At 35.9% G+C, this 27,553-nt stretch overlaps 1 protein-coding gene across 4 annotated transcripts in view; it reads left to right on the top strand.

The window, feature by feature from the left end:
- The window catches only part of ITSN1 (intersectin 1), a 137,338-nt gene that overhangs the window by 44,403 nt on the left and 65,382 nt on the right, over positions 1-27,553 (top strand). For 3 of the 4 annotated variants that reach the window (XM_059820581.1, XM_059820588.1, XM_059820601.1), the window contains exons 5-16: positions 3,101-3,261; positions 4,765-4,944; positions 5,586-5,679; positions 8,333-8,433; positions 9,090-9,153; positions 11,355-11,492; positions 12,451-12,566; positions 16,100-16,362; positions 17,192-17,341; positions 17,517-17,657; positions 23,072-23,159; positions 23,334-23,473. In XM_059820581.1, the coding sequence (XP_059676564.1) occupies positions 3,101-3,261; positions 4,765-4,944; positions 5,586-5,679; positions 8,333-8,433; positions 9,090-9,153; positions 11,355-11,492; positions 12,451-12,566; positions 16,100-16,362; positions 17,192-17,341; positions 17,517-17,657; positions 23,072-23,159; positions 23,334-23,473 (1,636 nt within the window). The remainder of the gene's footprint in view (positions 1-3,100; positions 3,262-4,764; positions 4,945-5,585; positions 5,680-8,332; positions 8,434-9,089; positions 9,154-11,354; positions 11,493-12,450; positions 12,567-16,099; positions 16,363-17,191; positions 17,342-17,516; positions 17,658-23,071; positions 23,160-23,333; positions 23,474-27,553) is intronic. The other variant, XM_059820594.1, reaches the window with a different exon arrangement.

The following is a 27,553-nucleotide window of genomic DNA, read 5'->3' as shown; positions in this document are numbered from 1 at the left end:
TACTAGAATAGGTTTATCCAGATCAATTTCTCTAGCTTTGTTCCTATGCACATCCTCAGCTTTCTAGCTATTTAAGTCTGGTTTTTACTGCCTATTTCCACTGTGCATCTGACAGAAGAATGGCTAAGCAAGTGTTGAACTAAACTTTCATTAAAAACCTCACACGTTTTCCCTCTTGAATATTTTTGAATTTTCTTTAATTGCCTTCAGAAAGGTGTGGTGTCTGCTTGTAAGCATTAATTAAATGAAGCTAATTATCTCCTCCTTGTTTCCATTGTTCTTAATACTCTCTAATTTTCTAATGAGGCTTTCTTACCCTCAGTATTCATTCACTGTATATTGGTTTACTTTCTAGTGCAAAACCCACAAAAAGGAGCACTTCAGGAAATACATTTAGCCATTAAGTTTCTGACATTCTAACACTCCAGATACCTTTTGCCTCTTGAATGTTTCGGGTTTGTAAGACTTGCAGCATGTATTTCTCCCAAATAAGACTTCTAGAAATCTAACATCATGGTTTATAGGTGATGACTAATGGATGTTACATGAACTGTTTTGGTTGTAAAAAGTAAAAGGTGTATGAAGAAGAAAATGAAAATGTACTGAGTAATACTGTTCCTTGTAAGCCTGAGTGATTTTGGGCAGCAAAAATTCTACAGCATGTTGTGGGACACTTACATGCTAATGTTGAAAAATAGAGTGGATATTCTTAATTGTCTTATTTAAACTAGGAATTCCTTCAAAATTGATTTTTACAGGAATTTTAAGTTGATATAAACATTTCTGATGTAGAGAAAATTTTAGAGAGGTGCAAACACGTCTTTTTTCATGTTTATACCTGTTTCATTGTATAGGAGGAAAAGCACTATATACTGCATACATGCAGTCTGTTTGCAGGTTTGCATATAGTGGCTTGTGGCATGTAGACCCCACTGGACAGAAAGATATGATGGAAGCTAATAAACTCTTAGTATTTTCATGTCCAGAGAAAGCAATTGCACTTCAGAATAAACAGAACATGGATAACTTCAATAACAAAATGCGCGAAGCCTACTTCATGTTTTTAACTATTTTCTAGAAGCAGCTGCACCTCTTATTTTGAAATATACATTTTTCATTAACAGCTATTGCAGTCTATCCTTGCTGTTGCTTAACACTCATAGGAGAGAGACTCTCCTTTGCCTTCACTAGGGTTCTCACACTCATCTCTGCAAGTTGAGTGGAGATAAAAATATTACATCTTCCACTTCAACTTAGCCTGCCAATACATCAGAAGGTACCAGTGTGTTGCTTGCTCTTCATGGAAGAGTGATCAGAAGCTGAGACTCTAGAGCAGTGGTGTTCTCCAAGGAAGAGGAGGTATTCATTCCAAATTGCTACTTCTCTTGGTCTAGGTTTGCCATGTTGGCCTTCCCTCTTCCTTCCGCTGGTTGGTCTACCATATACCAAGTCCGACTGCTACAGCAGGATCTTTTTAACTGATTATTTGTCAAATGAACCACATTCTAGGTGATCATGACTGAAACTTGAATACGAATCACATTATGCTATGTGGGTCCCAGAATCAGTTTTGACTAAATTTAGGCTTCTAGAGACTTGCTGGTAGTGGGATTAGAGGAAGGTTTAAAGTTACTGAAGAGCAGGCAGATTTTATATGTAAATTAAACTTCCCTGTGATATGAAGCTTCAGGAAGCAACACCTAGAAGTTCTCACAGCCAAAACTTGTTCTTCAATGTATGTAGCAATTCAACATCTTTCAGGGAGTGGTGCAATGCATACTTTTCTTTTCAACTGTAAGCCTCAGAGTCTACAGTTTCCTCACCAGACTTTCTCTGTCTTCTTTAAATACTGCTGCCAGATTTTCAGTAATATTATTTAGACTCGTGACATCAAAACTGATGGATTAAGACGTATGCCGCTGAAAATGCTGTCTTATAAGTATGGGGAAGGGTTGGAGTGTCTCCGTTTTTGGGGAAATTCTACTGGTGATCTAAACCAGGGGAAACTCTTAAGATGTATGGTTGACCTCTGGCAACCCCTGCTGGGATCTGCCTCTTCGTTGAGTTTTCCTAGGGTTTTTTATGGTTCGGGTGGGAGAGTTTTCATTTTGTGGATGTTTTGCCACCGCATTTACTTGGCTGTCTACTTATTTAAGTATCAATTATAAATAACCGTCAATTTATTGCAGTACTTTTTTGATAACTTTTCACATATCTTGCATGAAAGCTTTTCTTGACAAGGATTTGATCAGTAATAATGCTCCAGTTTGACTGGACTGCCTGGGTCCTTTGTGTTGTCACATCCGTGACATGTAAATGTACGCATGGACTTAAAAATATTCCAACACTGAAATGTGTACTTAATTCTTCAAATGAAGGCAAAGAAATAAGCATAACGTTTAAAACTCAGTTTACAACTGATTACATTATTAATATGCGTTTACTCTGTTTTTTGGTTTGCAATTGTAGGAACTAAATTTCTTCTTCCTGCTTCTCTTCCCCCCCAATCTCCCAACCCTATTCCCTGCTGAGCATGGTTTTCTTAACCATCAAATGAAGAAACAAAAAGAAGACTGTTTAAGTCAGACAGGCTACTTTACATGAAAGCCTATTCAAGGTCTAGGCTCAATGTTTTATCTTGAGTACTATGGTTTAACTAAAAACACATTTGTACAGTTGCAGATGTAATGCTGTTTAGTAAAGTGCACAGATTTAAAGAACATTTTATTTTAAATGTAGCTAAAGTACAGATTTGCAGACTGTCCTTTGATCCCCTGTGGTGCTGTTTGTAGTACCATGTAGTTTCATTTGTGTGATTTTTGCAAAGTTTTTGTAATTTAATCCTTCTCTAGATGCTTCACTGTAATTCCTCTAAGAGTTGAAAAGTGACTTTAAAAATATTTATTAACCACTCCAAGAAAGAAATCAAGAAGCTCTCAGTTTAAACAGTGTCTTGTTTCATGACCATTTTTAGCCTGGCATAATTATTTTGAGTGGAAATTAATTAGTCTTGAAGATACATGCCTGTGTGTGCACACTCCTAGGTCAGTTCCTGAAGTTCATAATAAGAATCTAACTGTGAAAATCATTTATTTTGTAGGGCTCTAGCTGACATGAACAATGATGGGAGGATGGATCAGTTGGAGTTTTCAATAGCGATGAAACTTATCAAATTAAAACTACAAGGTTATCAACTCCCATCTGCACTGCCTGCTGTCATGAAGCAGCCACCTATTGCTCTGCCTAGTGCACCAGGATTTGGTAAGCTCTTTGTTTTCCTCCTTGTTAGATTATATTGTAGCAACCTAAGTTGAATTTGATTGTTTTGCAGTTTCTAAAAGAAACTTTTAGGAAAAGGTACTTGTAAAGGTACATGGACTCAAACCCAATTATTTGCACATGCACGCACCTGCTCCAAAAAAAATCTCAATGAGCTTTTAGCACCCAACCATATTGAATAACATAAGTTGAGGTCCTGTTTGCTTCAGGTCTTATACTGCTCCCCATATGTTCCAAACAGAAGTGATTGCGGGGAGAAAAGATGGATCAGGTAGCAGGGCTAGTGCATTCTGAATGATGGATTTTTTTATTTAAACCATTGTTATTTATCTCTATTTTTTTATTAAAGGATCTTCTGCTTTGGCAAGATTAGCTATGTTTTTCTTGACTTTTTACAAATCATAGTAGTAAAGCACCCTTTTTATGCTCTGCTTTTATTTTATGAACAATGCTGCACTGGTATTAGCTAGAACAGCTGCTGATTCAGTTCTTGTGGTTAGTACTGCCAAGGTCACTATCATTTACAAGGAAAAAAGTAGGGAAAAAGGGATAGTGAGAAGAAAATAAAATGAAGCTGAACCTCATGTTTGACACCTTGATGTTCTGCTGTGTTGTGCTGTGAGAGGTTCTTTACCTTTCTGTTTTAGTTGTTGTTGCTCTGGCTCAAATTGATTGGTGCCTGAGAATCACTGCTGCCCTTAAGAAAAGGGAATAGTGCATTTGGTGAACTGTGTATAACTATGTTGTTTGATCAGTTGTTGCTTCCACAAGTTTTACAAACAGTTTTATTTTTGACTGTAAGAAATCAGTGAAATCAAACAGAATAAATACTGGTTTAAGTGAGAAAAGGCATAGTAAACTCAAACTCTCAAGAAAACCAGCAAAATCTGTGATTTTTCTTTTTTCTCATTCAGTGTAGACTTGATCTCAGCTGTTTGCACACAGCCTCATTCTTCCCATTGGCACGACTGGACCTCCTTAACCTCCCTGTTATCCATGCAACTGTGCTTACACCTAAAATACCTCATTACTCTGCTTTACCCTATTAGCTTTGCACTGTTTCATCTTGACAATAGGCTGCAAGCAGTTATCCTGAAGCTTATTCTTTTCAGCTGCGGCTAAATGTAGACTTTGGGTTCATTACTCACTGGAAGTTGACAGTGCTGCTCTTCATTTAGTTCAAGGCAAACAATTCTTTCCTTCAGCAAATGCTAATAGACTTTTTTGGTCAGTGTTGCATCCAGAGCGATCTTATATGCATACATTATAAAGTAGTATGTTGTTCCCTCTGCATTGTTTTATGTTCCCCCGCCACGCTAATGGTGCAGTGGACTGTAAGAGTTCTTTCAAGGGGTGTGTGGAAGTTACCATTTCAATTTGCTCTTTAATTCTGCATTTACTGCGGGGTTGCAGGCTGCAGTTAAATTGTTATATCATATTAGGAGTCTCTAAATTAGAAAAAATTTCTCCTTTTCTTGCCCATAGGTATTGGGGGCATTGCCAGCATGCCATCTCTTACAACTGTTGCCCCGGTGCCAATGGCATCTATTCCAGTAGTAGGAATGTCTCCACCATTAGTATCTTCTGTTCCTGCAGCAGCAGTACCTCCCCTGGCTAATGGAGCTCCTGCTGTTATACAGCCTCTGCCTGCTTTTGCTCATCCTGGTATGCTATATACTGAGACTCTGTTTACTCTCTTGCTATTAACAAACTATTTTTCCATTTTCTTTGGATCCAGAGAACAGTAGACATGGAATTAGCCATTCTAACTTACTTTAAAGAATGACTTTGGGTAAGGACTGTACTTTGGTTTAGCCCATTGTAATTGGTAAGCAAACTTTTATACAAGTTAAAAGAAGAAACGTGGATGTACTATACTGTAGCAGTCAGTCATGTTGAGCAAAATATTAGCCCTGTTATAACTGTAGTGTGATAAATCTAGCTTGCCAATAAACTGTTACCTAGAAATTTGTCCTCTCCTATCTTTGTATAACTATTGAAGTGCTGCTATTTGTTGGAATTACTTTAAAATACTGGAAGACATATGATTTCTAACATTAATCACTATATAATTTGATATCAACAGTGTTTGCATAAAACCGCAAAAGTAAAAAGACATGAGAGACGTGCCTGTGTGTTTTCATCTATTTTGTTAGACACTGTTAACTTATCTTAGTATTTTTAAAAGGGATACCATCAAAGAACCATAATGCTTGTATTTGATGTTAAGAACTAAATGAATGTCATTGAAATTCTACAGTTTAAAATGTTAATACTAATAAATCCATGTATTCTTTTATTTACAGCCACATTGCCAAAGAGTTCTTCCTTTAGTAGATCTGGTCCAGGATCGCAGCTAAATGCAAAACTGCAAAAGGCACAATCGTTTGATGTGGCTAGGTAAGTTGGTATGGAATGAGTGTATGTGTGCATCTGGTTCCCCAGAGTTAGAAAAACTACTTCTCGTTCACAGAGTTGTTTTCTGAAATAATATTTACTTGCAGAAATCAATTCCTGCTGAGATACTACTTCAGGATTTCATAGGATGCTGTGGTTTTACAAGGAATGCTCCATGAGTGGTGAATCATGGAAATACAATAATTAACTATTACAGTATGTGTTGACACTGTTTTCAGACTTCTGAAAATGTAGTTTTTGGAAAAGCATTTGCTGCTGTAAACATAATCTGCATTGTGTAATACTGCACAGGCACTCCTCCTGGTAGTGTGAAAACATACCAAGTAATATTATTTCAAATTAGCAACTCTAGGATTGTTTTTAAAAGCAAAATATTTAATAGTTCTCATATTTTAAATGCACTTCACATAACTGCTTCTTATATATTCTTCAAGTTCTGCATGAAAAATCACCTGAAAAGCTTTTAGATTATTTCAAGGCCTAGGAAAATATATGATCAGGCAGAATGTATTTTACTATGGTCTGAAGAAATGTATCTAACAAAATAAAACTTCATTAGAGGAGGTAAGATATTACTTTCCCAAAGTCTTTATAAATCTAAACTTTCTCACAGGTCTATACTACAGATTTTTTTGCAAGAAGCAAATGGGTTGGGACATTATTTTATTATCTATTTTTATTTTTGTTTTTCTTCTGCGGGTTTTTCTTGTGCGCTGGTATTAGATAAGCGACACTACTGATTATTGGCAAATAGGCTTAAATACCTTTCAAAAAGAACAATTCTTTTTCTCTTTGAAATCTAGTACTGTCAGGGACATAGTAGTGATGCTCTGATATAATTTCCAGAGGTATAAGAAGTCATATGCTTTGTCTATAACAACACTTTTAGTATTTATAATGGATGAAGTTCAGGGAACTTCAGCTGAAATGGCTTCTAGATATTCCACAAGAGGGCTGTCATAGTTTTGAGGTTAACTATATATGAATCTTGCTGGTCACTTTTGTTGCCAACAGAGGCCTGAACCTTAGGTGAGATGACTTCTTTTCTGAGGTGAAATTGCATGGTTCTCTGAATCTGCTTGGGCCGGGGTTGAAGCTTCCTTAGCTTGATTGCAGTTACTTCAGTAACTCTGAAACGTCTGCCAGCACTGAAGGGGATATTCCTTCACAGACTGCTCCTAATGCAGAGTGATGAACTGGAGTGTATCTTCAAGTTTTATTTTGGAGAAAACAGATAGCGAGGTAATTGATTTGCAGAGTTTATGGAAAGCGAGGAAGAAGAGCTAAGTCCATTAAATTGAAATGTAAAGTTGAAGTATTTTTTTTCCTAGATGAGAATTATTTTGAATTTTGAGAAGGATGAAATACAAAATTCCACTTGCAGTGCTTTTATCACTCTGCCGAGTCACCAGTGGTGAACTCTTGGCATACATGGTGTTTGGCATACATGAGTCAAGTGTTTTGTCCTCCAGCATTTTTTCTTCCAAAACTACCATTTGAATATCCATGAGGGATGGTTTCATTACTTCATGTACAGTAACCTTACTTCACAGATCAAGGTACATACATATGTAAGACAAAAGTAGACTTAATGTGTGAGGGAGGAATTCACATGGATAAAACTTAAATAGTTCTTTTTCTTTTTTTAAAAAAGTTTCAGTTCTTGTTTTCATTATTTAATAGGCAGTTTGTTTTTGCTTTGCTCTCATGAAAGAGTATTATTAAAGCACAACAGTTTGGAAATAGAAAATAGAAATAGCAGAATTAGCTTTTTTGGGTCTTGTCATGTTAGAATAGGATATGAGGTCAATTAGTAGAGTATTCATATAATCCTTCTCAGATCTTACCATGCTATCTGCTCAGTTGACTAGGGAAAAGGGATTTGGTGGTTTTGGTTAATTTTTTTTAACTGTAATTTGGTATGCTGTTACAAATGCCTGTTTAATTTGGCTGCTTTTTTTTTTTTTCCCCCCCAAACCTTAACAAAAAAGGACAAAGTTTGTATGTACCTAAAGACAGAAAAACTGTGCTCATTGTTTTTCGGTATGAAGACTTGTCAGCCTTCAAGCGTGGGAAATTATAGCTACAAATAACAGCACTCAACCTATTATGTGGATGAATTAGAAGCGGGAATATTACATTTGTCAGTTGAGTTCCATTACTAGAAACTTTGATTGCTTTCAAGTGTAGCTTTTTCACACTTTTTTCGATGTTTTCAGCATATTTTATGCTTGTTTTCCTTAAAGAGCTTATGAATTATTTGGCTAAGACAACCAGTTAAAGACAGGGTAAAATGAGATATTACTTCTGCTGACTGTGGTAAGGCATTTCCTATTATATGTTTAGGTAAAAGCTTTTAGCTCCTCTAAACTAAAGAAAAATGCAAAACTCTTAGGCCTGTCATTCAACTGTACCAAAAAATATCTTCTAAGACACTGAATTATGATAAATGTTTTCAAACAGGAAATCAAAGCTGTTGTGATTTCAGGAATAGAAGGGAACATTTGTGAAAAGAACCATTTCAGGCATAAAACTTGATCTCTGTGCAGCACTTCATCCTGTTATACCTGTTAGCTTCATGTGATTACACTTAAAACTGTATTTCCCCCCCTCCTTATCCTTTTTCTAATTCTAGTGTGCCTCCTGTGGCAGAGTGGGCTGTACCTCAGTCATCAAGACTGAAGTACAGACAGCTGTTCAATAGCCATGATAAAACAATGAGTGGACACTTAACAGGTATTGAAGCAGTTTTTGTTGTCTCCTTTTTTCGAACTATAGAAGGCCAATTATAATAGCATTTAAAATGCTATTCAGATAGTAAGAGACTTTCATTTCTCTCTGCTGTCGCCATCAATATTTTTCTGTTCAAATCTCCCAACCGCTTAATGATTGTGTTTAGGAGCAAATATTTATCTTAGCTGGGATCATTTTATCACCTTCTTTCCTCTGTTTTCTGCAAAGTAGGTTGGCACTGGGAAATGATTCTTGGAAAGGGTACAATGGGTTATGTGAAAAATTGTGCAGCCATTTACAGTGTTCAGTTCATCCACTGATGAGGGTGCCTATCCAGTTTCAGAAAGAAACTAGAATGGTACACTGGCTTAGTTTTACTAGTTCTGGGAGCATCTCTTTGCCTTTCATAGCTTTTTTTTTTTTTTTCAGTCTGAGTGATTGTTGTGGAGAAGGGAAGGGTTGTGCATTTTTTCATATTTTCCTTTCGGGGGCGGGTGGAGGGCCTAGGGATAGCAGTATGTGTAGCCTGTTCATGCTGGTAACATCTCCTCAGTGTTACCTGTTCAGAACTAAGCTCTGCTTGTGCAGTAGCTACTTGGTAATGCAAGAAAAGGATAAAGTTGCTTATTTGTTCGTTAATCCTTGTTTCACTTTGTTAGGTCCACAAGCAAGAACTATTCTTATGCAGTCAAGTTTACCCCAGGCTCAGCTGGCTACAATATGGTAAAAATAAATTTATCAATTTCTACCAGACTGGAAACTGTATTTAAACCTCTATACTGTGGGGTTTTTCTCCCTTTTTAATCTCCCTCCACTGATAAATCATTATACGTTGGTCTTTTTAATGTGTAACTTTACAAAACAAAACCTGCACTGCTATGCTTATATTAATATTACTTTGCAAAAGTAAAAAAGAGCGTCTTTTACACTATGCACATAGACATTTCGTAAGGTGGGTTTCAATTATGGGGTTTTTAGGGAGACCAAATGTTCAGCCTCCTATGTCTTCTATATCTCTGGCCATATGTGATACAGCACCAGTAAAACTTATACGTTTGCACAGGTAGTACAAAACAAAGCTTAATCCAGAACCATACTTTCTCTGGGGCTTGTCTGCCTTTTATGTGAGTTTCTAAGGGCCTGTTTCCAAGGGGCTGAAGTTACATGCGTTTAAAATAATGGATTTTAAAAGGATTTGTCTTGGCTTCTCTTTTTCCTTTCAACTTCTTGTTTGCTGAAGTTTATTGTGTTCTTATTGTCACATGAATTAGCCTCTCTCCTCCCTCATGCTTTGGAAGGTCATGCTTTCCTACGTACTGTGTAATGTTTCTACTTTATTACTTGGGTAGTACTTGGTTATTGTTGATTTATGGTTATCTTTGGTGACTTCTCAAATGGCCTTCATGCTGCTTCTGTATATTTTTAATTTCCAGTTGCCCTCTACAAGTTATTTCTAATTAACTTTTATACTTCATAAGTCATTGCTTGAAAACCATTGTCAACTCACTAACCCATCTAACTTCTGCATGAGGATGTCAGTTGGGTTGTCACTCTAACGTGGCGATTCAATGGCATTTGCTTTTTTTGCTAAGCACTGATGTTTTTCTTGTATCTTAAAAAGTACTTTCTTCTCTGTTTTCTAGCAAAGCTACTATAAGGAAAAAAAAAAAAAAATCAATCCAATCATCCAGCAGATGATTAGCCAAAAAATACTCTGCTTTTTGCCAGCACTTGAGTAGGTTGTGTGGGCAGGGGAATGACGTCAGTGTACTCCAGGAGTTCTAAACAGAACTCTCTTAATTTTTGACATTCAAAACTGCCAAGTCCGTTGAGATAAGGGATGGATTTTACAGCTTTTGTTGTCCTAAGTATTGCTCCCTTTCCTGATACTTACTCTCTGGCAGTGGAACTGCTGTGGCTGTTCTCTGGGGCAAGATTTGTCAGTCTGTATGGGGAGTGGATTCACTGACTCATAAACACACAAGTGAAGTACTGAAGTGCAGGGTGTCAGCTATTCTGTAGCTGTAGTTTTGTTATTTCCATAACAAAGGTGTGGACCCAGACTGTTAGGATAGCTGATCAATTATATCAATTTCATGCTAGGTTTTCATTCTACTGGCTTGTTCTTGTGCCCCAGCTGAGGAGTTCACTAACACAAACATGGATCAAATGGGGCTATAACTGTCTTCCGAATTTAAATCCCATAAACAAAGTCCTGTACCTTGAGACATCAAAAGAATGTATCAGTTGCTTACCTTTGATTTTCATGGAATCATGGGAAATTTTCCTGCATTGTTAGACTGCAGTATGCTAGAGAAAAAAACCTGATGTTGAGGCTGTTAAATTTTGTCCAATGCCACCTTAATATGAGTAAAAGCATTTTGTGCATCTGTAGGCCATCCAGAGACGTTACTCCGTAATTTTTAATATGTGCATAATGCTAAAATATTTTTGTGCTTGTCAGGAACTAGAATGTTAATGGCTTTGATTTTAATACAAATGTGTGCTCTGAAATGTGAGATAGGAGCCTCCAGGGAAGAAGGAGACCAAACCAGAAAGTCCTACCAAACATCTGAGCTGATTCTTTTCTAAATGATACTGTGTAGCGGATGTTCACAAGGTGTTCAAGAAAACTCCATTGATTAAAGTTACTTATACAGCATATGGTACAGGCAGCACTCAAAGAGCAAGTGAAGTAGAAGCCATGGCTATAAGGATAGTTTCAAAGCAGACACGCATGAGAAATTTGGGAAATAGTGAAGTACTTGGTTTTTGCTTTTTGTTTGTTTTGAGGAAACAGTCGTGTGAAAAAAAAATAGTGAAACATTGAATTAATTTGGAACTGAATACGTTAAAACTATGCTTTTTAACAGGGATTTTTACAATTTAAGAATTTACTTACTTTGTACCTTTCCTTTAAAAAGGAATCTTTCCGATATTGATCAAGATGGAAAACTTACAGCTGAAGAGTTTATTCTGGCTATGCACTTAATTGATGTAGCTATGTCTGGTCAGCCGCTGCCACCTGTACTGCCTCCAGAGTATATTCCACCTTCATTTAGGTAACTGGTTATAATTCTGGAATCTCGCTCCTAAATTTTTATTTCTTTTGGGAAAGCTCTCCTCTGAGTATAAAGTACAAGAGATTGAAAAGTAACCCCTCTCCTTTTTGTACTGCATCTATGGCATAGAGTGCCTTCTTGTTGGGAAATGCTTGCCTAGCTTTTTGGTTTTATTACAAGTACTGGATGCTAGAAGTAGCAAGAATTCCTTGTAAGAATACAGTTTTGGTCAGTGTTTTATGCTAGTGTACCTTCCAAAACTTACTCAGTCTGGCCATATAAATTTAAAGTGTTATAGTTCAAGCTTATACTTCTGTAGAGCAAATGGGATGTATTGGAATTCAAAACATGCTATGAATTTACACTGTAGCAAATTCAGATATCTTTTGATTCAGTTGTATCTGTGAATAGTAGTGGTGAGTCATTACTTCTGTTTCTCTATTTCACTTTTTTGTGGAGAAATGGGTGGGAAGACGGTAACAGCAATGGAAAGAAATATTTACATACAGTCATAGCTTCGTGTTCTTTAAGTATCTTCCTGAAGATTACAATTTTTTTGCTTATTCCATGTGGGGTCTTGTTTTTAGCTTGACTATAGTGAGCCCTTCCTCTGCCTTTGCAACCTTTGTTATAGTTTAAGTCGGCATTTCCCCAACTTCAGACTGGTCACAAGTAAGAGATCTTAGGGTCAGGATTAAACACATCTGTAAGTTGCACGATGCTGTGAACTTTGAACTAGGTTTCTCAGGTCACCAGCGTGTGCTATTGGGACTCTGGAGGATACTGTTATCTTAATGGCAACGGCTGAGTAAAATCCTCTGGACAACACTGAGGGAACATTAAATATCATTAAACATTACATTATTGCATTTAATTTATGATTTCATAATTAAATCATAAATAAATTTGGCAGGCATAGGTTCTTTTAAGCAACTTGGAATTATCATTTTATTGACAGAAGAGTACGCTCTGGTAGTGGCATATCTGCTGTAAGTTCAGTATCTGTAGACCAAAGGTTACCAGAAGAACCGGCATTAGAAGAAGAACAGCAGCAACTGGAAAAGAAATTACCAGGTGAGCAAGCAAAAATGGAGATGTATTGTGTGCTGTTATCAGAGAGGTGTTACCATGAGGTTATATGCTATGGAGTTATAAAAGCTTATTAATAAATGTTTTCTTTCCAGATCAGTTTGTGACATGTCAGAGGCATAACCAAGACATTGCTTGGTCCAGCTAATTCCTGACTGTTGCATGATCCTTTGTGTTAGTGACAATGGAGTTATGAACAACATTCAGGCTTCTTATCTTGCACACTCTCAACAGAGGCAGCACTTTGCAGCCCTATTACAGGACTGCAATGAAAACTTTTTACTACCTCCATCTTCTGACTTAGATGGAGTGTAGTTTGGCTTGTGTACTCCTTAAAAGATCACAATATACATAGAGAGGCCTGTTTCATTGCAGTCTGTGTAACAATATGGTTTTTTTATACAAGCTTTAGGAGCTCTGCTTTTGGGAAAATAAAAAAAAAGGGGGGGGGGGGGGGGCGGGGAAAAGGGTAGAAAGCCTCCTAGATGCTAAATGGCTAAATGTTAGGAAATGTCTTAACACTTCTGATCATCCCCTCACTCTGCTTTGTACTTTATTTACTTTTGCTCTGTTTTATTCTAAGATGATGAGAATGTCACACAGTTGAAGATGTAGCAACATGACAGATTTATACAGTGCCATAATAATGCTTTTCTCTTTTGTTCTAAATTATTTTTCAATTTTTTAATTGATTCCTAACACTGTATTGCCTCTTTGATTACAGCTTAGATCTGAGTCAATGTTTTAGAACACTTTCCACAGTAATACCAACATCCTTCCATAAATCTATTAACCATTTTAGAGCTCAGGACTGTGTGTGTTTAGTTAGGATTATTTTTATTCCCCATGTACACTACTCTGTATTCATTAACATTTGAATTTCCTCTGCTTCTTCATTGCCAGATCACTCAGTTTTGTGAGATTCTTCTAAAGCTCTTCACAGTCAGTTTTTTTATTTTAATACCATGACTAGCTGGCACCATCTCCAGAAGCTGTCTTGTTACTTTTCAATCTCTTCCAGATCATTGTTGCACACTGAACAGAACAATTGCTAGTAGAGAACTTTGAAGGAGGCTACTGAGAATCTTTCTGTCATTGTGAAAGTTGGTAATTTATTTCACTCCTTAATTCTAATCTTTAACCTGTGAGTTCCCAAGGACCTTCTGTCTCTTTCCATACTGGGTTAGTTCAGGGGATCTGCATGTGAGCAATTCAGATACAACTCCTGTCTTTGGTTTGTATTTTATAACTTAACTGCTGCTGGCAGTCTGCTGGGTAATTCCTGGCTGTAGGAGGTTGAAGGGAGATAGCAGGGACTGCTGAAGCAGACCTCACTGTGGTCTCACAATGAAACGTTCGGTCACAGGTGAGATATGACTCTACTGTATCGGCTCTTCGAGGCCTAAGTCTTGTGTCTCTGGAATCAGAGGATTTTGGTATGCAGTTAGTAGTGTCAGGAAGGTCAACCACTGCCTTGGCTTAGTTTCTTTATTAGAGTTCAAAATCATGCAAGTATTCTTCTGTTGACCTGATCTTCTTTTTCAACTTGCTTATTGGTGCGATTGGGTCTATTAGACTTGAGAGGCAGCTCTTTCCTGCATTGGTTCTTCCATGGTATCATGTTTAGTCATGTATACTAACTCTCAGTTTATTGTAGCATCTGCTACTTCACCCAGCGTGGGAGTAGACTGACTTGTCTGTAGCTTTCAGGATCATTATACTGTCTTTTCTGAAAGACTGGTGTTACACTTGTCATCTTCCAGTCTTACAGCATGGATGTTGATTAAAGGATGGATTGCACAGCACAGCTAGTAGTTCAAATACAAAATTGATGAACTATGGATTAGCACTGTATGGGTTTGGCAACCTGTTACTCTTCATTTTTTGGTTTTATTTTCATTTTAAACCCATTTCTGTTTTCAGTTAAAGAGGAACTAGAGTATATAAGCCTTTTACTGTATTTGATGTATATAGTTTCAGTTGTAAAGATCACTTTTAATAGTGACTGTTGTCTTGCTTCTTCATTGGCTTTGCTAAATCTGGCTAGGTGTTGGTGTTTTTTTTTTCTTTTGAGACATTTGAAAGAGTTTTTATAGTTGGCTTTTATAACCTTTTAGAAGCTTTCCCTTAAGCACAGTAACACAAGCCAATAGCTACTTACTTAATTTGCTAGAAGTTCTTCTTTTCTATTTTTATACTTCGGGTATGCTTTGTTTTGTTATCTCTGGCAGCTACCTTGATTTTGCTGAGTAACCATACTAGCTTGTTGGGCAGCCATCTTAGAACCTGGTGTTTCTTCTTAGTGGTATGTGTTTTCTGAGCCTTGAACATGGTATCTTAATGTCCATGCTATTTGCAAATGTTTTGCCCTTTTACCTATTCCTTTTAACTGACTTTCCTGATGTAAATCTTTTTCCTTTTTTTTTTTTTTCTTTTTGCTTGATTTCCTGAATCAGTGGGGATTATAATCACATTCTCTGTCTATCAGTCTGTATCTTAGTATTCTTTGAACCCAGTGGCTAATTATAAACAAACTTGACAGACATCGAAGTGGTTAAATTTTTTCAAGTTTTATGAAAATTGGTGATTGGCAATAGGAAAGGCAGCCAACTTTGAAGACAAGAATTCAACTGGTTCAGCAGATGTTGGGTCAATGTGTCAAACAGTGCATGCACACTTTGAAGTAAATGTGTGCTATCTCTTGACTTGACTTGCATGCCAAAAATGTACATGTTGGGCATGTGAGGAGAGAAATATAGAATATGGGGTATGGGAATGGGACATACAGGGTATGAAAAGAAATATAAGATGAAGTGGAAAGAATAATTCGGAGGAACTGTGAGGGAGAAGCCTAGGAACGTGGAATCAGGGAAGGACGATCCCTGATATCGCAGTAGAATGTCAGGGAACCTGTGCTGGAACTGAGTGCATGCTTTTAGGACAGTAAGTGATGAGGATGTGAATCTACAGGAATCCAGTTTTCCTGAGTTCAGATGCTCAAGAACTTAAGCAAACCATTTCTTTTCCTGACAGTAATGAGTAATCTTATGAGAAAATCAAGTTTGAATACATTCTGGCCATTTTTATAATGGCTTTTTGACAAGATCATCAGCTGAATTCTTTGCCTTGTAGTAATTGAAGTGTTGGTTCTTGTACTGCTATTATTATCAAATGTATAGAGGAACTCCAGATCCTGTGTCCTCACAGAGGATTATCTGGTGAATGATTTGTCTAAATTACACCCACTTCTTGGACTTTGTGGAGAAACCTAGAAGCCTGAGGAATGGGGAACTGAAATTCACACCTTGGTTTCCGAAGGGTTTAAGGGGATCTACAATATAAATGCAAATGATAAAACCTAGAATTACCTGTAGAGCTATGTTATCAGTAGTTGAGAGCTGCATCTAGTCCTGCTGGAAGGTTGTTTCACTTTGATTCAGCATGTATAGATTGTTTTTTATTTTTAAGTCAGTGGTAGAGTTTAATTCTCCTTTGCCCCATATTTCCACACATTAAAGTTACATTTGAAGATAAAAAACGGGAGAACTTTGAACGTGGCAATCTAGAACTTGAAAAACGGAGGCAGGCTCTCCTGGAACAGCAACGCAAAGAACAAGAGCGTCTAGCACAGCTGGAACGGGCAGAACAGGAAAGGAAAGAACGTGAGCGGCAGGAGCAAGAACGTAAAAGACAACTGGAGCTAGAGAAACAGCTGGAAAAACAACGGGAATTGGAACGGCAGAGAGAAGAGGAAAGGAGGAAAGAAATAGAAAGAAGAGAGGTAACCAACTGGATAAAAGGAAGGTGGTTATGTCACTGGCAGCTGTGTTTGATTAGAACAAAATGTAATGTGTACACTATATACTTTGCTGTTATTTTTAGTAAGCAAACATTTAAGGAATGAACTTTTTGGGTTTTTGAAGGTAAGGAAGGAGTTGGCTATCTCTTTTCTCATTTTTCATGTGAAATGATTGGATGAGATGTTTAGATCTAGGACAATGTGTTCCTAACCTCTGACTTCTTTAAAAATAATAATAATTATTATTTTCTTTGACATAAAGAGGTGCTTGAATGAATGAAGAAAAACTTATGGGCATTGGTGGCATTAATGATTTTCCTGTGATGAGTTAATTTGTTAAAGAAAACACATACTGGTTAACCTAAAAAGCTGTTATTTTCTCACATTGCCAAATAATGATGCATTCAGTGCAGTAGCATTTTATTCTTTGCAAAGCTGCAGAATGTCTAATGTTGGAGGTCAGAAAGAGATTTGATGCTATCCTGGAGAGTTCTTGAAGTCTTAATATGAAACAACTTGTTAAATCAGAAAATTGGATCTTGGGAAACTGATTAAAATTGAATTATATTCTGTTTAGTCACCTATCTGCTGTACAGTGAAGCCCCATTTCACCAGTGCTTTCAAGTGAGCATTGAAACAATTGAGCAATTTGTGTGCTTAAGTAGAGGCACATATTTAGTACACAGTTTAGCAGTGTGTTTATCTTGATGTTTTAATTGCGCATTAGAATACGAATATCAGTTATTAGAATAGTTTCTCAAAATAGATTTTTCATATCTTTATTTACTTATTTTTTTTTAAAATGCTACAGGCTGCAAAACGGGAACTTGAGAGGCAACGGCAACTTGAGTGGGAGCGTAATCGTCGGCAAGAACTACTAAATCAAAGAAACAAAGAACAAGAGGACATAGTTGTTCTGAAGGCAAAGAAGAAGACCTTAGAATTTGAGCTGGAAGCTCTAGTAAGTGATCACGTTGCAAAAAAACCACACAAGCACAGTAGTGACTGTGATATGGCCATGTTTATTTTCTATAATTTCAACTTTTAAATGTGGAATAAAAGTACTTTTTAGATCCTGACTTGCATGAGAAACCATTCTGGTAAAAAAGAGAGATATTTTTCTTTTTTTCCTACAGAATGATAAAAAAAATCAGTTGGAGGGAAAGCTTCAGGATATCAGATGTCGGCTGTCTACCCAAAGACAAGAAATTGAAAGTACAAATAAATCTAGAGAACTGAGAATTGCAGAAATCACCCATTTGCAACAGCAGCTACAGGTGAGAAAACATTCTCTAATTTTGTTCTTAGCCTTGCATTTTGACCTCCTCAGCTGCATCAATATCCTAAGCAAACTTGCCACAATATATAATGTGTTGTTGCTTGTACATAAGGAATTGTTGTAGACAATTTGTCATTCTTTTAAATGAATGTTCTTCAGACATGTCTAGGAATTGCTTCCTACACTTGAAGGTGTGTCTGTGATTATCACTTCATCCTTGTGGAGTCCTGTTGTAGGGAGCGGTAAACAAATTGTTTGGCTGAAGATGTTAAAGGGTTTGAGGGGATGAGGAGAATGAAATTTTACAGCATGTATTTTTGTTGGCAGTGATTGCTGTTTTTGTGCTGAAAGAAAGAATTGACTTCACTGAAGTGGCTTGTTGATTTTTTTTTTTTAATTATAAAATAATGAACTTTCAAAAGTGAAGTTACCAGTTAAACCAGTTAGTTCTTGGTCTAATCCTGGCATTTGTCTTTCCTACTTCTCTATGTAAAATTCTCTGTCAAATTAAAGATGGAACTGAGTAAATGTCTGCTTTTAGTGAAAGAATATTCTTTGCAATTTGTAAAGGTTTCTAGATGAGTTGTAGTATTTGATTTAGGGATTTTTCTCTTTATTAAGAATTAATAAATTATTTGGCCAGTAATGGGGGCTCTCAGTGCTTTTCTACCACTACAAAGAGAATCTCACACTTATGTTATAAGGGCTTAGGTGTAGAACCTATCTGAAAACCTAACCCTACTGTTCCATTTCAACTTTCTAAGCATAATTAATGTATTACATTCATCTGAATAAAACCAGAACTTGAAAGTCCAGGTTTTTTTGGTTTATGTATGAGTATTTTTTGACCTTTTTTTTTCTTCTTTCTTAAAACATCTTACATTTCTATTGAAGTTTTGTGTACACCATTACACCTTTCACAAGACATCTTTCTGTTGGCAGCAGCTTGTTATAAAGAGTATAATTTTGCACAGTGTTTGTGTCCACTTAATGAAAACAATAGCAAACAAGAAATACTACTAAGGGATGTTTGTGACATATACAACTGCCATTGTTAGGCTTGAAACCACTCGTCTCTCTTTAATGAAGTGCTCCTGTATTGGCAACTGAAAATGAAGTCAAACAGCATTGAATCAAGTGTAGGAAATTAAGTTATGCTTAGCAGTACTGGCTCAAAGAGACAAAAAACTGACTATGCTTGATAAAATGTGTGAAAAAGCCCCTATTTACATGAATAAGTTAAAGACTACTGATCTTATGTGCGTAGCCAATCTCCATGTAAAAGCAACAACCACCTGAATTTCCCTCTAACCCTTCTGTTCTGAAAGCTTTCCATAGAAATGGTCTAAGGTACTGTAACTCACTTCAGAAGAAGCTAAGCAGCTACATAGCCATTGATAGATAAATGCTATTTCAACAAATTGAATGGAATTAATATCCTGCTTTCATATGTCATTTCTGTTACCTTGGTAATTTTTGTTCAGTTAGCCTCTGTAGTCAGAAAAGATAAAGTATCTCTTTGCTTTTGTCATAATATAACAAATTAAGAAGGAAAAAATTATACGTTACAGTAAAAACCTGTAAGTCATTTATGTTATAGTAAAGACCAATGTGCTACAGTTGGGATAGTGTCCCATTATAACAGACACTGTAAAAAACCGTTAGAAAATATCATTATTATCAAGAACTTGGAATAAGCTTCCACAGCTGGGTATAGGAAGAAAAAATTGTGAAACCAACACTATTGGGAAACAAGTAATGGGAAAGAGAATCTATCTACAAGTAGATGTGGTTAAGTAGCTTATTAAAAAGTACTAGATAAACAAGGGGCAGTGTTCTCTGTAGATTCATTAACAATTTTTTGAATTTTTAATCATATCCTTGGCTGATCATAGATGTGCTTTTTTCCTTAGCTACAGCTTTTATGCATCAGTTTTAACTACATCACCACGAAAGGAAAAGTTCAGGAGGGCAGAGGATTGTTCACCTTCCTAACATTTAGTTTGTGCTACTTATTACCCAGCCACAATGGTTGAAAAGCAGATGGCTTTTTTTTTTTGGTCTTCAGCATTTTGACACCACTCTGAAATTTTATTGAAACATCTGGTGAAGTACAATGAATTTTGCACAGTTGTCCCCATTTTACTCTTGTTTTGGAATTGCTACTATATTTGTAGTGATTTTTAACCACCTCTGGTTGTAATTGGTACTAGATGGTATGTATCCAACAGCTCAGTTAATGCCTATTCACTTTCTAAATTGCCTTTTTCACAATGACTGTAAGAACACTTCTGTAATGAAAATCATGCTTGCCTTTCTTAGCAGTTGTTTTGTTGGCTTTTTGGTTTTGAGGTGGTTCCTTTTTTAGGTTGACAGCAATAGCTGTTTTGTATTATCTTCTCTCAGGTGATCATTGATTTCGACCACTAATATGTCAGTTAGTGTCATTTGAGGCGTTTATCACAATCGTGATCCCAGAAAGAAGTGTCACAACGTAGTAGAAAAGGCCAAAGTTTATCTGGGGAGAACCCAGAAGGATGGATAGCTTTTTCCTGAAAAAAAAATATGAGTTTCTCAAATATCCTGTAAATTTACTACTTAATTTGTAGAGGAAAGACTAAAGCAGTAAGTGACTTTTTTAAAAGGAGATTTCGATCCTGTAAACTCTCCACTAGATTAAAAAGTCAATATTGTCAGTTATCTTTGTAGGATGATATGTCTACACATGGAAATATTTTAGTTTAATACGTCTGACACTTGCTATGGAAAGACGAGTTAATTCAAAGGACTATTTATTCTTCAAACTATTAATTAGTTTTGAGACGGAGTTTAATTAAACTTGTGGAAGAAATTGTATAACAATTAATCCTGGGTGATGAGAATTTGTGCTAGTTATATGAATCTGTGGTATCTGGTAGAGTGGTATTTCCAGGGATATTCAGAAGGATCCTGCCTTCCAAGCACCTTAACTGGATGTGTTTGAATCATGTTTATACTGTCTGCAGGGCTTCTGCTAGTTACCTGCAGGGATAATTTGTGTCCTGGATGAACACTTTGGCTCCCAGGTAATTTGGCTTTCCTCTGAAGCACTGGAAGTAGGGTGTGTGGCAGAGCCTTAAGATGTATAGTGGTATCTCAGTTTCTCATACACCCTCTTGCTCAGTGGGTAGGATCAGAAGAGAACTTTCCCTCATTAGATTGTCAGGAACTGTTTTTTGATTGCTTTGTTTGCGTTCTACTGCTATAGGGGACATTATTCAATTATTGGAAATTTCTTATTGCATGAAACTTCAGTGTTAGTGATGCCATCATCTGTTCATCTGCTTCTTCAGTACAACTGAAGGATGTCGAAAAGCGTGTTGTGGATGCTCTTGAAATAGACGTTTATTACATGGCTGTCTGTGATTTCAGGAAACAGAACTTGACCCTCATGATCCCTTGGCATTCACTGTCCTTAAATACTCTCCGAACTATTCTGTGTATTAAGATTGAGTAGTTTGGAGTTTAGAAGTATTCTGGCCTTTAAAAATAAACAACTAAGTTTAGAAATGCATTCCACCCTGAAATATTGTCCTATGTTACTTTTTGTGCTTGAAGAATGATAATTTTTCTGTAAATCCTGTTTCATTTTGACATCCATTCTGCTATTTGGCTTATCTAAATGGTTCTTGAATTGGAATGATACAATTTTGATATCCTTGTGTCTTGAAAGGTGACTTTTCTTTCCTCTTTCTCTTGAGGTTTATCCATCAATATATTTCGTCTACTAGATGCCACCTTTCTTGGATTATACTACCTGAAAACTTCTTTTCCACGATGCCTGTGCGCTATACTAATTTAATAACACTGTTTAAATTTTTCATCACAAACTATAGCATGGGGCATGCAGATATTTGGGTGGGGACTGTGGTGGAAGGGAAAGTGTGAACACAAAGGACAGTGTTTTGCATGTAGTTTAAGAACATGGTAATGGTGGTTGTTGGGAAGGAGGCGGGCCCTCTCAGGCAAATTATTTGGAAAATGCTGCATTATATATTGCTGTTTCTCATTTGGTTCTAGGTAGGGAATAATAATTCCATGATAGGAGTATCTGGCCTTCATGATCTCCTTGAAGGGCTGAAAAAGATCTGCTTATGCTATAGGCAATGCAGCTGAACAGTGAGGGACACATGTAACTCCTAATAGTCAAATGAATGGTTTATCTTTATAAATTCACAAAGTATCAAAATTAAGTCCTTGACTCTGCTGTGCTATCGAAGTATGTTTTTTGGAACATAAAGAGATTACAGTAGTCAGCAGTCATTGAATAATCATAAGATCTGAGCTGTACACTGCAGAGGTTCAATCAAAGACTGCCATGAGTAAAGTGGGACAACTACAAAGTCGTGTCAGTACGGTAAACTTTGTGTTCTTGTAACAAAAACTAAAAACTTTTCATGGGACTCACTCTGGTATTAAGCAATTATTATTCTTAGGATTGTATTACATCATTTGCAATCCTTCATGACAAATTGAACTTGTCAGGTGGTTGATTTCTCAAAAGCCTGCAATTCAAGACAACCGCTGTAATAAATTAGTTTGAAAGATGGGATGTTGACGCTCTGGCGGCTTTTATAAAATAAGCTGTTTCACATCATGCTTCTATAATATGTTTTGACAACTTGAAGTTGGAGGTCAAGGCTTCTGAAAGTTGTATGAAGTAGCACTTCACCATCCAGGAAGAGCAAGGATTATATGTGTTTTTTATATACATATATGTATATATGAGATCCACCGAAGAAGAAATTTCTCACCTGCAGGGTCTCCTGTAATATGTCGGTGTACAACCTTATGACCATGTGTTGTACTTGAGAGAGATCATAATCCTCTTTCAAGACTGCTAAATCGAGAGATCCTAGGACTCAAATATTGTCATCTAACAGAGCTTGTGTTGCATAGCTTTTGGCCATAATATATTCCTTTAAAGTGAAAGCCTTTATTTTCTCTTCTTTAAATAAGCTGTAAATATTTGTCTTTCTATTCCTGATCAAAGTTAATATTAATTTATTAAAATGAGAATTAAATGGTTAGTAAGTGCTTGTTTTAACATTTCCTGAAATCTATCCTTGTCTTTTTGCCCTGAATTTCAAGTAATTCCTAGTCAAGTTACATATTCAATGAGAATCAATTCTCAAGTAATATGCTTAAATTTGATATGCTCACTTTTTTGTATTGGCAGAGGACTATGTCTGAGTGGTAGTACCACACAGATAGTGGTTGGATAATAGCAATAATACATAATTTAGTGAGAGAAAAAGTAGAGTCATTTCAGAAGAGAAGAAAATGAGAGGTCTTATGGCTAAGGTCATCCTTCACTCACCTTTTTGTCTGTTTCTCTTTTTGTTTTCTCTCTCCTCATTGTCCTCTATTCAGGAATCTCAGCAGATGCTTGGAAGGTTGATTCCAGAAAAGCAATTGCTTAATGACCAGCTAAAGCAAGTTCAACAGAACAGCTTGCACAGTAAGTGTATTTTTGTACATGTCTAAGTTTGTATAGGACATGATGCTGCATTGCACAGTGTTCTCTGTAATTTCTTTTTTTGTGTTACAAAATGCATGTTGAAAAATGTTGCTTTCTATGACCTAAAATTCTCTGTGTAAGAAAATACTTATTTGACAATTTGTTTAAAAACAGGAGATTCTCTTCTTACTATCAAAAGAGCCTTAGAAGCCAAGGAACTAGCACGTCAACAGCTTCGAGACCAGCTAGATGAAGTAGAAAAAGAAACCAGATCTAAACTTCAGGAAATTGATATTTTCAATAATCAACTGAAGGTAATCCTAGACTTTTTAACCCTTTCTTCTAAATGTTCAGTTAATTATTTTCTAACTTGATTATGGAAAAAAAATATTGAACTAGAATGATTGATTTAGAATGTCAGTTTGGGGAACATTCTCAAATCTTTTTTTTTTTAAAGAAAATACTACTTAGCATCCAAACTCAGAGTTTGAATCAACTTAATCTGCAGAATCTATTTAAGAATAAATTTGAGCTCTGATTCCAGATCCATGATTGCAAATATGAAATTGATAGTTTCTGCCCTTTTGCATCAAAGACGTACAAGACTGTAGAATGTTGGCAAATCTGCTGGAATCAGTACTTCAAATTGAAACCTTTAATAAAGAGAGTTGATTTTCTACTGACATGCAGAATTTTTATCTGCTGTTCGTAAGCTCATAGCTGTTCCTGAATGTAGTTGTCTGTTGTTTGTGGTTTCATGCTTTATTGATCAGTCTTTTGTTAAAACTGTGTGATTTTTGTTTATTTCTGGACAAGAAAATTAAAGAAATTGCAAAAGTCAGTAGAGGGAAGTGTTCTTCAGAGAGAAGTTATAAATCAGTCAAATCAGTTACAAACTTTTTAATAGCATTCATTTTTTCATAAAATATTCTGATATTAAAGTACTTTATCTGCTAATTCAACTGATGGTTTCTCCTGAAAGCTGACTAGAAAAATACTCAAATTTCCTGCAAGATATAACAAATTGTGCTATGAGTATTTAGAATTAAAAGCACTATGATAGATGCTTTAATGTTTCTGTAGTTGTTTTGAAATTAGATCAACTATGATTACAACGTATGCTTTAGGATGGAAGGCGTGTTTGAAGTTAAGCAACAAATAGCTTGCTTTAATGTTAAAAGTTACTAATAATTATAGGAGAAATTAAAAGCTGTAGACCATACCACTACCTGTTTCAATGCCAATTCAAAGATGACTCTCGCGATCTTAGGCAGGGAGGTAGAAAGGGGAGAATCTCTGCAGAGTCATAAGAGACATGAGACAAACAAAATATTCGCAATTTATTTTAAAAGAAAACAGAATGGTTTACCTTACTTAAATTTTTGATATACGCTTTTTGGACACATCTTAACATGTTGTGCTTTTTGGGAGTTTTTTTTTTTCTTTTTAAATGGAGTCCTTTTGAAGTGTTTTGCAGATAAATATGACCAAAGGATATTAATTCTAAAATTAGTATCAGCATTCGGTTTGATCATAAATTACCTAAACAGCTTATAAATGGGCAGGGAAGTGAATAATCTTAGTACTGTGACAGTAGCAAAAAAAACCCCAAAACAAACAAACAAACAAAATTCAATATTTTAAATACTGAAGGGCTTGACTTAATAAATAACAAGCTAAAGATAATTAAAAATTAAAAAGGCACATTAAACAAAGACATCGATTTATCAGAATGTCTGCCATCTGTCCAAGAATGCTTTGTCTAATTGTAAACTATTTTGCAGTTTAATGGGAAAATTGATTTCTGTGTTCAAATCTTAGTATTTAGAGTTATCACTTTAAATGCTGAAAATTCTTTGGGAAGAATTTAGCAAGCTTTCTCCAGCTTCAGGATATTGTATTCTTCATTTCATAATGTATAGAAGCAGTGCTTATTAGGAAGACCACTTTTTGATGCTGTATGTTGGTATTTTTGCCTTCCTGCAGCTTTCTTCGCTTGCTGGGAAGAGATGAGTTTAAGAGGTGAAAACAAGGCAGTGGGGCAGTTGTACTATTGAAACTGAGAGGTGGGAGCTTAATTCAGAGACAGTTGTATCTTCTCCCTTTTGTAGTTTCACTAGATGTGCAAGATGTATTTTTGAGGGCCTGGATGATTCTATTACCAGATTTAAATATTTGCAAAGGCATATATACCTTTCCACGGAGTCAGCATGGAACGGTTGTAGTAGTCCCATTGCCAGAGAAACCTCTTAGAAGATGCTGTGTGTGCAGCAGTGATTTAATGGCTGTTGTTCTTGTGAATAGAGCTCTCAGAACGCCTTGTGTACGAGACTTCATGCACAAAGCTAGTGAAAGCATTCCTGAGACGCATAGTTTTATTAGGGTTTGTGTGAAGTGAAAGTTCTGTTCTTAAACCAAGGCAGAACACACCTGTCTCTCAGGTAATAATACTGCTCAAAACAAAGTAGTCTAGGAACTTGCATAATTCTCAGATACTTTTACCTGAACAATCAAAAATCTGTGACAACTTTTAGGAACTGCCCCTGGAAAGATGACTGTTACATTTGAAATAGGTAGAAAATGGCTAATAAATAATTGCCAAATTAATAGCTTCCCCAATTAACAGAAGAACTTTTTGTTTACTTATTAGTAAAAAACCTGAGTGAATAAATACAGCAGGCTCATTTGGTGCTACAATACCTTGCAATTTTTATAATTATCAGTAACTGTATATGCTCACATTTAAAAGTGAAACCTTTTCAAATAATGTATCAAAAATTCCACCACATCTGAGCTCTAAATATAATAAAGGTTTATTATCTTGTAAAGTAAGGGAAAATATATAAAGATGGGTAATACAGAAATGTTTCTTTTCGAAATGTATTTTTATTAAATAAATAAAGAACTCAATTTTAAATCAAGGCTATAGGTTAAAACTGATATACTTCTTTAATGATGATCTGCTTTTACTTTGTGCTTCAGTATACTAACTGAGAGATGCATGTTTGGTGGGGTGGCTGTTAGGACAGTAGCACCATTATTGACACTGTCTTGTGCAGCTTTTCTCTAACAAGTGATGAAGAGGCACTGGTGCTTGCCTTTTCTTCTATAATATAACTAGCTTCTGGACAAGAAGCAGAATGATGTGGTACTGTTTGCGCACTCCCAGAAAAAAAAAAAAGCATATTTAAATACTCTTCAGGTATATACCATCTTACAGCATTTTGCACTTATTTCCCACAGGGAGAGGGAGTAATACATGTCTTTACTTAGTCAAAATGCTTAATTTAATAGAAAACAGGACCAAAATTGTAAATATGTAAGCTACTGCTCTCTGAGTACAAGGTATATGCCAAACTAGTTTTGATGAAATGCTTAAAAGACAGGGAAGTTGACAGCAACATTAAATTATAACATTTTGTCATCATTGTTGAGATTTATTCCTTATTGGCTATGAATATTGGTTGCATTATCTCCTGTGTGAATACATCCTTACATTTTGCAAAACTCCATTTATGATTCATTCTCTTGAAATAGGCTACACTTGATCTACTGATACTGAATACAGAAATATGCTGCGATAATACAAGATAAAATGAATTATTTAACTAGTATCTACTGTGCCTTTTCATTGATGAGACCATAAGGTTTACCTAATGATCCAATATATTTTAGGCTACGGGTCAACTTGTTGACACCATAGTAGTATACAGTGGATTGCACTGCATTTGTCTCCCTATTATAGTTTTTGTGTTCTGCAGTAATTGAATACTTAAAACAAGTGTTAAATTACCTCATTTTTGCTTCATGTCTTAATAGCATATATGAATGACTAGGGAGATAAATGAATAATTTTTTTCCACTGGATCTTTTGTCATCCCTCTAAAACAACTGATTTACATTTCTTCTGATTAGTCCTTTGGAGCTCAAGTACTTCAGTTACTTTTGTTTCAAGTTAACATCTCAAGAGCTGGAAGTGTTCATAGAATTTTGTTCCTTTTCAAAAATCTTCTGGAGTATAAAATGTTATTAATATTTGAAAACAGGTAGTTTCAAGTATCTTTACTGAATATCTTGAGGTAGAACCACATAGTTTCAGGAAACTGTTAGTACTTGTTTGGCAGAGAAATAGGTACCTTAGCCTTCAGCTGGTCAGATACCCTTTTAAATCAGATTTCAGGCATTTTATCAGAGAAGATAATAGTCTTGTGGATTGTGCTGTATTTGGCTATAGAGTAAGTGGCAGAGTTTATAATGAGGTTGAAAGCTGGGACACTTTTTTGTGTCCTGAATTATGGTTGAAGGAGTCTAACTTCCATTACTCTAAAAATCTTAGCCTAGAAATCTAATAATTAAAATTGATACCGTTATTAGTAAAATGTAACTAGATGCTT

This window comes from Gavia stellata, chromosome 1 (assembly GCF_030936135.1).
Source record: "Gavia stellata isolate bGavSte3 chromosome 1, bGavSte3.hap2, whole genome shotgun sequence".
Classification (NCBI taxonomy): Eukaryota; Metazoa; Chordata; class Aves; order Gaviiformes; family Gaviidae; genus Gavia; species Gavia stellata.
The sequence above is the reverse complement of the archived record's forward strand: the minus strand, read 5'-3'. Positions and strand labels throughout refer to the sequence as shown.